This window comes from Entelurus aequoreus, linkage group LG17, assembly GCF_033978785.1.
Source record: "Entelurus aequoreus isolate RoL-2023_Sb linkage group LG17, RoL_Eaeq_v1.1, whole genome shotgun sequence".
NCBI classification, from domain to species: domain Eukaryota; kingdom Metazoa; phylum Chordata; class Actinopteri; order Syngnathiformes; family Syngnathidae; genus Entelurus; species Entelurus aequoreus.
Genome location: NC_084747.1, coordinates 22,767,761 through 22,780,249, shown reverse-complemented (window position 1 = coordinate 22,780,249; position 12,489 = coordinate 22,767,761). Strand labels below are relative to the sequence as shown.

Here is a 12,489-nt window from a genome sequence, read left to right as displayed (position 1 = left end):
CATAAGCCTCATACAACATGTGTCTGGGCCGGCACACTGTTAGTGTGGAGTAAAAGATGGTGCGGTGACGGTTTCTAGAGGACACTAAAGGCAGTGCCATCACGGCACACCCTCGACAGACCCTTATACCACACCATGAATGGTAGAATCCTTCAGCTCCACACACAACGCTGTCAAGCGCCATTCATTTAAAACTCGCGGGCAGCACTAACATTAAACTTTCATATTAAGGTGGGGGCCGCAAAATAACGTCTCACGGGCCGCGTGTTTGAGACCCCTGGTTTACACAGTCACCTTTAGGGGACGGTATGGGGACAAAAAAACAGGTCCCATAAAGGGAAACCTTTTTAAATGATACTCAGATCCATTCTGAAGATGCCTAAGTGATTTTTAAAGGCCTACTGAAATGACATTTTTTTATTTAAACGGGGATAGCAGATCTATTCTATGTGTCATACTTGATCATTTCGCGATATTGCCATATTTTTGCTGAAAGGATTTAGTATAGAACAACGACGATAAAGATCGCAACTTTTGGTATCTGATAAAAAAAGGCTTGCCCCTACCGGAAGTAGCGTGACGTAGTCAGTTGAACATATACGCAAAGTTCCCTATTGTTTACAATGATGGCCGCATGAAGTGAGAGAGATTCGGACCGAGAAAGCGACAATTTCCCCATTAATTTGAGCGAGGATGAAAGATTTGTGGATGAGTAAAGTGCAAGTGAAGGACTAGTGGGGAGTGGAAGCGATTCAGATAGGGAAGATGCTGTGAGAGCCGGGGGTGACCTGATATTCAGCTGGGAATGACTACAACAGTAAATAAACACAAGACATATATATACTCTATTAGCCACAACACAACCAGGCTTATATTTAATATGCCACAAATTAATCCCGCATAAAAACACCTAGGTGTTTGTTATTCTAGCTCCTAGCTACTAGCTCGAGCTAGTTATAGCTCGAGCGGGTAATATGGACGGGATCCCGTCCATAAAACCCGCCAATACAATTCAAACACCTGCACAACACACACAATCACTCAGCCCAAAGGACCGTTCACCTAACCCAAGGTTCATAAAGCTTATATATTTAATCAAAGTTACGTACGTGACACGCACGTACGGGCAAGCGATGAAATGTTTGGAAGCGCGCGGGTGGGACCTGATATTCAGCTGGGAATGACTACAACAGTAAATAAACACAAGACATATATATACTCTATTAGCCACAACACAACTAGGCTTATATTTAATATGCCACAAATTAATCCCGCATAACAAACACCTAGGTGTTCGTTATGCTAGCTCCTAGCTACTAGCTCGAGCTAGTTATAGCAAGCGATCAAATGTTTGGAAGCGTACTCACGGTATCGCGTCTGCGTCTGTTAACGAAGTCAAAGTCCTCCTGGTTAGAGTCTCTGTTGTCCGAGTTCTTCGATCTTGACTGCATCTTTCGGGAATGTAAACCATGAAACACCGACTGTGTTGTGTTGCTGACTTCCCTCGCAAAATACTCCGCTTCGCACCGACTTTCTTCTTTGCTTGCTCAGCTTCTTTCTCCATAATGCAATGAACAAATTGCAACAGATTCACCAACACAGATGTCCAGAATACTGTGGAATTATGAAATGAAAACAGAGCTATTTCGTATTGGCTTCCATGGGGAAGCCATACCTCTGTTAAACTGGCTACGTCACGCGCATACGTCATCCTCCAAAGGCGTTTTGAACCGGAAGTGTGGCGGGAAATTTAAAATGTCACTTTATAAGTTAACCCGGCCGTATTGGCATGTGTTGCAATGTTAAGATTTCATCATTGATATATAAACTATCAGACTGCGTGGTCGCTAGTAGTGGCTTTCAGTAGGCCTTTAAGTTTTGGCCCATAAAACATGTTTAAGTAATTTGAACTTTGTTTTTTTTTAAATGGTCCTCAGTAGTCACGTACAAATGTGTGTGAATTATACAAAATTATTTAAATGTGGTCCCCATGAAGCATATGAAGTCTTTTTCCCCAGGGTCCCCAGTAGGAATGATCAGCACATGACTTCATCAATGCAGAGATTTAATATGAGCTAACTGGCCAGTGGACATTTGACACACTGCGTGTGTGTGTGTGTGTGTGTGTGTGTGTGTGTGTGTGTGTGTGTGTGTGTGTGTGTGTGTGTGTGTGTGTGTGTGTGTGTGTGTGTGTGTGTGTGTGTGTGTGTGTGTGTGTGTGTGTGTGTGTGTGTGTGTGTGTGTGTGTGTGTGTGTGTGTGTGTGTGTGTGTAGATTGTGACCATCCACCAGGAGCCCTTTGTGTACGTCAAGCCAACAAAGAGTGACGGCACATGCAAGGAGGAGTACTCCGTTAATGGTGTGCTCATCAAGAAGGTCATCTGTACCGGACCCAACGGGACTATCCCAGGTGAGACTGAGCGGCTTGCCATGTGTGACTAAGGCTGCAGCTAACGATTATTTTTCTATCGATTAATCTATAGATTTTTTTTTCCCGATTAATCGGTTAATCTATAGATTATTTTTTCGATTCATCTATAGATTATTTTTCCTTTTACCGATTATTTTTTATTTTATTTTATTTAAAATGAAGATGAAAAAATAAAAGTAGGCCAGTTTTTTCAAAAGGCATGGCTTTTATTTACAAAAAAAAAGAAGTATGGCCACTCAGTCAACATTGACAACAACATGACTAAATATTCTGTAACAATGTAAACATTTAAAACTTTTAACATTTAACAAAATTAAAAGTAGCTTATTTGCTTTTTAATGTGCAAATATAAAAGTCAACATCTAGAGCAAATCTTAATATTCTGCAATAGTATAAGCATTTCAAAAGTAAAAGTATTGCTTATTTTGCTTTAAAATGTGCAAAAATAAAGATAAACATCCAATACAAAAAAGTGCAAAACGAAATATTCTGTAACAACAGTGTAAACATTTCAACAAAAGTGAAAGTATTGCTTATTTGCTAAAATGTGCAAAAATAAAGATAAACATCCAATACAAAAAAGTGCCAATCTAAATATTCTGGAGCACTGTAAACATTAAGTATTGCTTTTCAAATGTGCAAAATAAACATCCAGTCCAACACAATAACCAATTCTACTCATTCCAGTGAGTGTCTAACAGTTGTAATGAAGAAAGGTTAGCATGTCTACATGCTCTGCTTCTTTTCTTGTTTACAATATTCCCAGCAGCTGAAAATAGGCGCTCAGAAGGGGTCGATGTGGCTGGAACTGAGAGCTAATTAGCCTTCACCTCAAACCAGGACTGCGAGCGAGCTGAGCTGCAGTTGAAGTTTCTAGAAGGTCAACGGGCTCATAGTGATTTGAGGTGTTTATTATCATTTGGGGAGAGTCCGCTGCCTGATGCTCACCTGCTAAACAACTATCTGCTCCACGCTGAAGCGCTGACTACATGCGCTATGAATACACACTGCTGATTGGCTGATAATGCTGCGTGCGTACCAATCAGATGGTTGTGTGGGTGGGACAATGCTGCGTGTGTACCAATCAGATGGTTGTGTGGGTGGGACAATGCTGCGTGTGTACCAATCAGATGGTTGTGTGGGTGGGACAATGCTGCGTGTGTACCAATCAGATGGTTGTGTGGGTGGGACAATGCTGCGTGTGTACCAATCAGATGGTTGTGTGGGTGGGACAATGCTGCGTGTGTACCAATCAGATGGTTGTGTGGGTGTGACAATGCTGCGTGTGTACCAATCAGATGGTTGTGTGGGTGGGACAATGCTGCGTGTGTACCAATCAGATGGTTGTGTGGGTGGGACAATGCTGCGTGTGTACCAATCAGATGGTTGTGTGGGTGGGACAATGCTGCGTGTGTACCAATCAGATGGTTGTGTGGGTGTGACAATGCTGCGTGCTGAGACAGAGGCAGAGAAGCAAAGCAACTTGTTAAGACTTTAGCAGCTAAAGTTAGCTTTAGCTTAGAAACTCGTTCGGTACACCCCCGTACCGAACCGAAAGCCCCGTACCGAAACGGTTCAATACAAAACACGTACCGTTACACCCCTAGCAGATACAAATGACACATTCATGTTTTTGTGTAATGATGACAACGTATGCTAACGCGGACGATTGACTAGTTCGGGGGTCGGCAACCCGCGGCTCTAGAGCCGCATGCGGCTCTTTAGCGCCGCCCTAGTGGCTCTCTGGAGATTTTTCAAAAATGTATGAAGAATGGAAAAAGATGAGGGAAAAAAATGTATTTTTTTGTTTTAGTATGGTTTCTGTAGGAGGACAAACATGACACAAACCTCCCTAATTGTTATAAATCACACTGTTTATATTAAATATGCTTCACTCATTCGAGTATTTGGCGAGCGCCGTTTTTTCCTACTTATTTTGGCGGTCCTTGAACTCACCGTATAGTTTGTTTACATGTATAAATTTGTCCGACTTTCTAGGACGTGTTTTATGCCACTTCTTTTTCTGTCTCATTTTGTCCACCACACTTTTAACGTCGTGCGTGAGTGCACAAAGGTGAGTTTTGTTGATGTTATTGACTTGTGTGGAGTGCTAATCAGACATATTTAGTCACTGCATGACTGCAAGCTAATCGATGCTAACATGCTATTTAGGCTAGCTATATGTACATATTGCATCATTATGCCTCATTTGTAGCTATATTTGAGCTCATTTAGTTTCCTTTAAGTCCTCTTAATTAAATGTATATCTCATGACACATGTAATATGGCTTTTAATTTTTTGCGGCTCCAGACAGATTTTTTTTTTGTATTTTTGGTCCAATATGGCTCTTTCAACATTTTGGGTTGCCGACCCCTGGACTAGTTGATGGTTTTCTTTTCAAATGTTGGTTCATAGCCGTTGTGCTGCTATGATAGGCCATTTACGCTCGACACAGTGTGCATACAACAACATTATTAGGCCGTTTATTGAAATACTCCCACACTTTTGACCACTTTTGGCATGCGTTTTTCCCCCCTCGCTCGCACAGTCTGCTTTGCGCTCCGCCATGACGGTAGTGTGACGTAAATATGCGACGCGTCGACGCACAAAAACGGCGTCGACGTATTTACATAACCGATGACGTCGACTATGTCGACGCGTCGTTTCAGCCTTAGGTGTGACCTGCGTACACTCATACTTGTGTGTGTGTGTGTGTGTGTGTGTGTGTGTGTGTGTGTGTGTGTGTGTGTGTGTGTGTGTGTGTGTGTGTGTGTGTTGCAGGGCAGCCGATAGTTCCTCAGTGTTGCTATGGTTTCTGCATCGACCTTCTCATCAAGCTGGCCATGAACATGAACTTCACCTACGAGGTTCACCTGGTGGCTGACGGCAAGTTTGGCACCCAAGAGCGAGTAAGTGGACTCCCAGCATGCACCTGGGCAGGAAGGCAGCCGATTGGCTGACGCTCGCGCGTCGCACCGGGATGTCATTCTCCTCCAGCTGGCCCGAATCATCCCCACCGTCCTTGTTGCCATGACGACCACCTCTGCATCCCATGCATCTCCTCCTCCATCTTGTCCTCCACACTGTGCGTCACATGACCCTTTAAAGGGTGTGAGAAGCCTCTTTTGACCCAGACTCCGCCCCCCCGCAGGTGAACAACAGTAACAAGAAGGAGTGGAACGGCATGATGGGGGAGCTGCTGGGGGGTCTGGCCGACATGATCGTGGCCCCCCTCACCATCAACAACGAGCGCGCTCAGTACATCGAGTTCTCCAAACCCTTCAAGTACCAGGGCCTCACCATCCTCGTTAAGAAGGTGAGCGCAGGTGCAGCGTGTCACCTGACTTGGCCGCGTGTCATTAACGCTGTGTGTGTGTGTGTGTGTGTGTGTGTGTGTGTGTGTGTGTGTGTGTGTGTGTGTGTGTGTGTGTGTGTGTGTGTGTGTGTGTGTGTGTGCGTGCGTGCGTGCGTGCGTGCGTGCGTGCGTGCGTGCGTGCGTGCGTGCGTGCGTGCGTGCGTGCGTGCGTGCGTGCGTGCGTGCGTGCGTGCGTGCGTGCGTGCGTGTGTGCAGGAAATCCCCCGCAGCACTTTGGACTCGTTCATGCAGCCATTCCAGAGCACCTTGTGGCTCTTAGTCGGCCTGTCGGTCCACGTGGTGGCAGTGATGCTCTACCTATTAGACCGCTTCAGGTGAGCATGTCACCTGCTCTCTAACATGTGTCCTATATGTCACCTGCTCTCTACCACCTGTCCTATATGACACCTGCTCTCTACCACCTGTCCTATATGACACCTGCTCTCTACCATGTGTCTTATATGACACCTGCTCTCTAACACCTGTCCTATATGTCACCTGCTCTCTAACACCTGTCCTATATGTCACCTGCTCTCTAACACCTGTCCTATATGACACCTGCTCTCTAACACCTGTCCTATTTGTCACCTGCTCTCTAACACCTGTCCTATACGTCACCTGCTCTCTAACATGTGTCCTATATGTCACCTGCTCTCTAACACCTGTCCTATTTGTCACCTGCTCTCTAACACCTGTCCTATACGTCACCTGCTCTCTAACATGTGTCCTATATGACACCTGCTCTCTACCACCTGTCCTATATGACACCTGCTCTCTACCATGTGTCTTATATGACACCTGCTCTCTAACACCTGTCCTATATGTCACCTGCTCTCTAACACCTGTCCTATATGTCACCTGCTCTCTAACACCTGTCCTATATGACACCTGCTCTCTACCATGTGTCCTATATGTCACCTGCTCTCTAACACCTGTCCTATATGTCACCTGCTCTCTAACATGTGTCTTATATGACATGTTGTCTAACACGCTAACATGTGAGCTGGAGTTGGTGGTGTTTTCAGCCACACAGTCATGTGTAGAGTGAATAGAGGAGGGGGCTCAGAACGCAGCCCTGGGGGGCACCGGTGTTGAGGATGATGGGTGAGGAGGTGCAGTTCCCTGCTCTCACAGCTTGTGGTCTGCCTGTCAGGAAATCCAGGACCCGCTGACAGAGGGTTGAGTTCAAGCCCAGGTCCTTGAGCTTGATGACGAGTTTGGATGGGACTATGGTGTTGAATGCTGAACTGTAGTCTATGAACAGCATTCTCACGTAGTTCCCCTGCCTTTTGTCCAGGTGTGTCGTGGCGGTATGCAACACGTGTGCGATTGCATCGTCGGTTGACCTGTTTGGGCGGTATGCAAATTGCAGGGGGTCTAAAGTGGGGGGGGGGGGGGGGGAGCATATGTGGTCTTTGATTAGCTTCTCAAAGCACTTCATGGCTATGGGGGTGAGGGCTACGGGGCGGTAGACGTTGAGGCAGGCAGGGGCAGATTTCTTTGGAACAGGGACAATGGTGGATTTTTTCAGACAGGTGGGGATGACGGACTGTTCAAGGGACAGATTGAATACCGCTGCCAGTTGGTCAGCACAGACTTTTAGGACGCAACCGGGAATGCCGTCTGGCCCTGTGGCTTTCCTGGTATTCACCCTCTTAAAGGTTCTCCTCACGTCGTGTTCTGTTATTCTGAATGCTGAGTCTCCATTGCCGGTGGCCATACCCTCTTTTGCGGCGCCATGAAGGCTGCTGTTTGAATTTGCAGCCAGCCTCAAACCGTGCATAAAGGTATTTAGCTCATTTGCCAGGGAGACATCAGCATTCACCATGGGGGGGGGGGGCTGCCTCTGTAGTCTGTCATGGTTCTGAGTCCTTGTCATACAGCTCTGGAGTCAGCCTGCTGAAATGGAAACTCCATTTTGTCTCTGTATCGTCCCTTTGCCTGCTTCACTACACGCCTGACGTCATACCACGCTGCCTTGTACGCGTGCATGTCGCCGGTCGCGCGCCCTCTGCTGTGGGCTGAGGCGTGCGCTTTCAAAGCCTCTCGGACCGAGCTATCAACCAGGGCTTCTGATTTGGAAAAACCCGCACTGTGGTTGTGGGGACTATTTCCTCGACCAGTTTACCAATAAAGTCCAGCACGGTGTCTGTATATATTCGTCAATGTTGCGCGTCCTGAAGCGCTCTTTCTGAGTTCACAGACCAACGCTTGACTTCTCGTGTCACCACGGGGGGGCGCTTCAAACTTTGTTTATACACGGGTACGAGCAAGATGGCGGAGTGGTCTGATTTACCGAAGGCTGATAAAGACTGTGACTTAAAGCCGCATTTGAACTGCGAGTAGCAGTGGTCTAGTATATTATCGCCTCGGGTAGGACAGGTCACGTGTTGGTAAAACGTTGGTAATACCGTTTTAAGTTTGGCCTTATTAAAGTCCCCAGCAACCACAATAGCAGCATCAACATGAGCTGTTATTTACCTGGTCGTAGAGCTCCGAAAGTGCGGCCTCAATGTTGGCCTGGGGTGGAATGTATACACCCATGAGTAGAACTGATGTTAGCTGGGGTGGAATGTATACACCCATGAGTAGAACTGATGTTAGCTGGGGTGGAATGTATACACCCATGAGTAGAACTGATGTTAGCTGGGGTGGAATGTATACACCCATGAGTAGAACTGATGTTAGCTGGGGTGGAATGTATACACCCATGAGTAGAACTGATGTTAGCTGGGGCGGAATGTATACACCCATGAGTAGAACTGATGTTAGCTGGGGCGGAATGTATACACCCATGAGTAGAACTGATGTTAGCTGGGGTGGAATGTATACACCCATGAGTAGAACTGATGTTAGCTGGGGTGGAATGTATACACCCATGAGTAGAACTGATGTTAGCTGGGGTGGAATGTATACACCCATGAGTAGAACTGATGTTAGCTCCCTTGGTAGGTAGAACGGGCGGCATTTGATGATGAGAAACTCCAGGTCCAGTGAGCAGTGTTCCCCTATCTTCTCCACACTGCTTGGTCCACACCAGTGTTTATTCACCGTGAAACACACGCCTCCGCCTGTGTGGTATATGATATGTTCCCTAACACGCTAACATGCGTGTGCAGCCCATTTGGAAGGTTTAAAGTCAACAGTGAAGAGGAGGAAGAAGATGCCCTCACCCTATCCTCTGCCATGTGGTTTTCGTGGGGAGTACTCCTCAACTCCGGTATAGGAGAAGGTGAGTGACATCACGTGTGGATGGAGGCGTGCTCGTGTCCGGACTAACGCCGTCTCGGCTCCGCCCCCGCAGGAGCCCCGCGGAGTTTTTCGGCGAGGATTCTGGGAATGGTGTGGGCAGGTTTCGCCATGATCATCGTGGCCTCGTACACCGCCAACCTGGCGGCCTTCCTAGTGCTGGACCGGCCTGAGGAGCGCATCACTGGCATCAACGACCCCAGGGTAAAGCCTCACGCCGTCATAATGCCACCCCTCACCCTTATCATAATGCCATCCCTCACCCTCATCATAATGCCATCCTTCACCCTCATCATAATGCCATCCTTCACCCTCATCAAAATGCCATCCCTCACCCTCATCATAATGCCATCCCTCACCCTCATCATAATGCCATCCCTCACCCTTATCATAATGCCATCCTTCACCCTCATCATAATGCCATCCTTCACCCTCATCATAATGCCACCCCTCACCCTTATCATAATGCCATCCTTCACCCTCATCAAAATGCCATCCTTCACCCTCATCATAATGCCACCCCTCACCCTTATCATAATGCCATCCTTCACCCTCATCATAATGCCATCCTTCATCATCATAATGCCATCCTTTGCCGTCAGCATAACGTTGCATCATCTTCTGGTTGCCACGGCGACAGCTGCGTAACCCGTCGGACAAGTTCATCTACGCGACGGTCAAGCAGAGCTCGGTGGACATCTACTTCCGGCGCCAGGTGGAGCTGAGCACCATGTATCGCCACATGGAGAAGCACAACTACGAGAGCGCCGCTGAGGCCATCCAGGCCGTGCGGGACAAGTGAGCGGCGTGGGTGGGCGGGGTCACGCCACATCGGCCACCTTTTCTAACCTTGGCTCCGCCCCCTGGCAGCAAGCTGCACGCCTTCATCTGGGACAGTGCCGTGCTGGAGTTCGAGGCGTCCCAGAAGTGCGACCTGGTGACCACGGGAGAACTCTTCTTCCGCTCGGGCTTCGGGATCGGAATGAGGAAGGACAGTCCGTGGAAGCAGAACGTGTCCTTGGCTATTCTCAGGTGAGATGTGACCACGCCCACCACCGTGACCACGCCCACGCCCACCTGCGTCTGTCCACAGCTCTCACGAGAACGGCTTCATGGAGGACCTGGACAAGACGTGGGTTCGATACCAGGAGTGTGACTCCCGCAGTAACGCTCCCGCGACTCTCACCTTTGAGAACATGGCAGGTCAGAACATCACACTTCCTTCTTCTTCTTCTCCTTATCCTCCTCCTTCTTCTTCTTCTTCTCCTTATCCTCCTCCTTCTTCTTCTCCCTTTCCTCCTTCTTCTTCTTCTCCTCCTTATCTTCCTCCTTCTTCTTCTCCTCCTTCTTCTTCTCCTCCTTCTTCTCCCTTTCCTCCTCCTTCTTCTTCTCCTCCTTATCTTCCTCCTTCTTCTTCTCCTCCTTCTTCTTCTCCTCCTTCTTCTTCTCCTCCTTCTTCTCCCTTTCCTCCTCCTTCTTCTTCTCCTCCTTATCTTCCTCCTTCTTCTACTCCTCCTTCTTCTTCTCCTTATCCTCCTTCTCCTCCTTCTTCTTCTCCTTCTTCTTCTTCTCCTCCTTCTCTTCCTTCTCCTTCTCCTCCTCCTTCTTCTCCTTATCCTCCTCCTTCTTCTCCTTATCCTCCTCCTTATTCTCCTCCTCCTCCTTATCCTCCTTCTCCTTCTCCTTCTTCTTCTTCAACCAACTATTTCTCCTTCTTCTCTCCAACTCTTTCTTCTTCTTCTTCTTCTTCTTCTTCTCCAACTCTTTGTCCTTCTTCTTCTTCTTCTTTTTCTTCTACTCTTTCATCTTCTCCTACTCTTTCTTCTTCTTCTCCAACTTTTTCTCCTTCTTCTTCTCCTCCCAACTCTTTGTCATTCTTCTTTTTCTTCTTCTTCTTTCTCCCCAACTTCTTCTTATTCTCCATCTTCTTCTTCTCCCTCCTTTTCTTTTTTTCTCCTTCTTCTTCTCCTCCCAACTCTTTGTCATTCTTCTTTTTCTTCTTCTTCTTTCTCCCCAACTTCTTCTTATTCTCCATCTTCTTCTTCTCCCTCCTTTTCTTTTTTCCTCTGCCTTCTTCTCCTCCTCCTTTTTCTCCTTCTTCTTCTTTATATTTTCCAATTCTTTCTCTTTCTTCTTCTTCGTCACCAACTCTTTTTCCTTCTTCTTCTTCTTCTTCTTCTCTATAGTTTTCTTCTCCTTCTTCTCCATCTCCTCAACCTCATTCTTATTATTCTCCTTCATAATTGTATTGCTTCTTTTTTCTTTTCCTCGTCCTTCTTCTTCTTTCTCCTCCTCCTCCTCTTTCTTCCTCCCTATCCCTCCTCTTCCTCTCCTGGTGGCTGACGTGTGGCGCCCCCTCAGGTGTGTTCATGCTGGTGGCGGGCGGCATCGTGGCGGGCATCTTCCTCATCTTCATCGAGATCGCCTACAAGCGGCACAAGGACGCCCGCAGGAAGCAGATGCAGTTGGCCTTCGCTGCCGTCAACGTGTGGAGGAAGAACCTGCAGGTAGTCTCCTTTTGTCCGCCATCTTGTTTGATGTCACTCTCGCGCTGGTAAAGCGGACAAAATCTCTTTTACTGGACCATCACTTCCTGTGCAGAAAGGAAGTTCCCCAGACCTCACACACACACACACACACACACACACACACACACACACACACACACACACACACACGCACACACACACACGTGGGTGGTCTCTTGTCTCCCGTGTCCATCTTTGTCTCGTCCTCCCTCGCCGCTCATCCTTCCACGCTCTCACTTGCAGCGGCTCTTATTTTGGAAATCCGCTGGCGCGCAGGTCGGACGCGGTTTGTTTCGTAACCGAGTCCGTCCGAGTAGATTGACAAGCAGGGCAGTGGGCGGGACTTCCTGTCTTTAGAAGGAGCCCCGCCCCCGAATGGGTCGGGCGCTAACACGCATGTTTTGTGTCTCCGTAGCCCTACCCCACCGACATCACCGGACAGATCAACCTGGCGGACCCCTCCGTCAGCACCGTGGTCTGAACGCCGCCGCCTCAGTCACACACATGTGCTTTTATTTTGGTAGCTGTGCTTTCCGTCATTTATCGGGAGGGCGGGGCCTGTGGACCAGGAAGTAAACCACATGTTGTCTATTTTTGTATCCAGTCACATCAGCAATAAAAAGTCCTCTCATATTTCCGGAAATGTGACCTCGCTTCCAGAAACTAGATCCAAGGTATAAACTTGCTGCTCCATAGGCTCCGCCCCCCCCCCCCCCCCCCCCCAGTCCCATAGCATGATGGGACACCACCGATGATGTCATCAGACGTGTATGATGTCATGCTGTCTACCGCCACCTGCCAACCGACGCAAAGCGGTGTCCATGCTACGTTAGCTTAGCGTGTCAACTTTGTGGTGAAGATGTAGCATCAAAGGGGCTAGCAGCTAGTGTTAGCGCCTGCAGCTAGCTTGGTGCGCCATTACACT

General features: G+C 47.9%; 1 protein-coding gene across 3 annotated transcripts in view; it reads left to right on the top strand.

Annotated features, from left to right (window-relative positions):
• The window catches only part of LOC133632692 (glutamate receptor ionotropic, NMDA 1-like), a 49,956-nt gene extending 37,682 nt beyond the window's left edge, over positions 1 to 12,274 (top strand). For all 3 annotated transcript variants that reach the window (XM_062025276.1, XM_062025274.1, XM_062025275.1), the window contains 11 exons: positions 2,275 to 2,410; positions 5,214 to 5,341; positions 5,584 to 5,748; positions 6,004 to 6,122; positions 8,907 to 9,019; positions 9,092 to 9,240; positions 9,677 to 9,834; positions 9,907 to 10,068; positions 10,130 to 10,239; positions 11,398 to 11,543; positions 11,980 to 12,274. In XM_062025276.1, coding sequence (XP_061881260.1) covers positions 2,275 to 2,410; positions 5,214 to 5,341; positions 5,584 to 5,748; positions 6,004 to 6,122; positions 8,907 to 9,019; positions 9,092 to 9,240; positions 9,677 to 9,834; positions 9,907 to 10,068; positions 10,130 to 10,239; positions 11,398 to 11,543; positions 11,980 to 12,045 — 1,452 coding nt within the window. In that variant the 3' untranslated portion in view covers positions 12,046 to 12,274. The remainder of the gene's footprint in view (positions 1 to 2,274; positions 2,411 to 5,213; positions 5,342 to 5,583; positions 5,749 to 6,003; positions 6,123 to 8,906; positions 9,020 to 9,091; positions 9,241 to 9,676; positions 9,835 to 9,906; positions 10,069 to 10,129; positions 10,240 to 11,397; positions 11,544 to 11,979) is intronic.
• Positions 12,275 to 12,489: the final 215 nt, after the last annotated feature.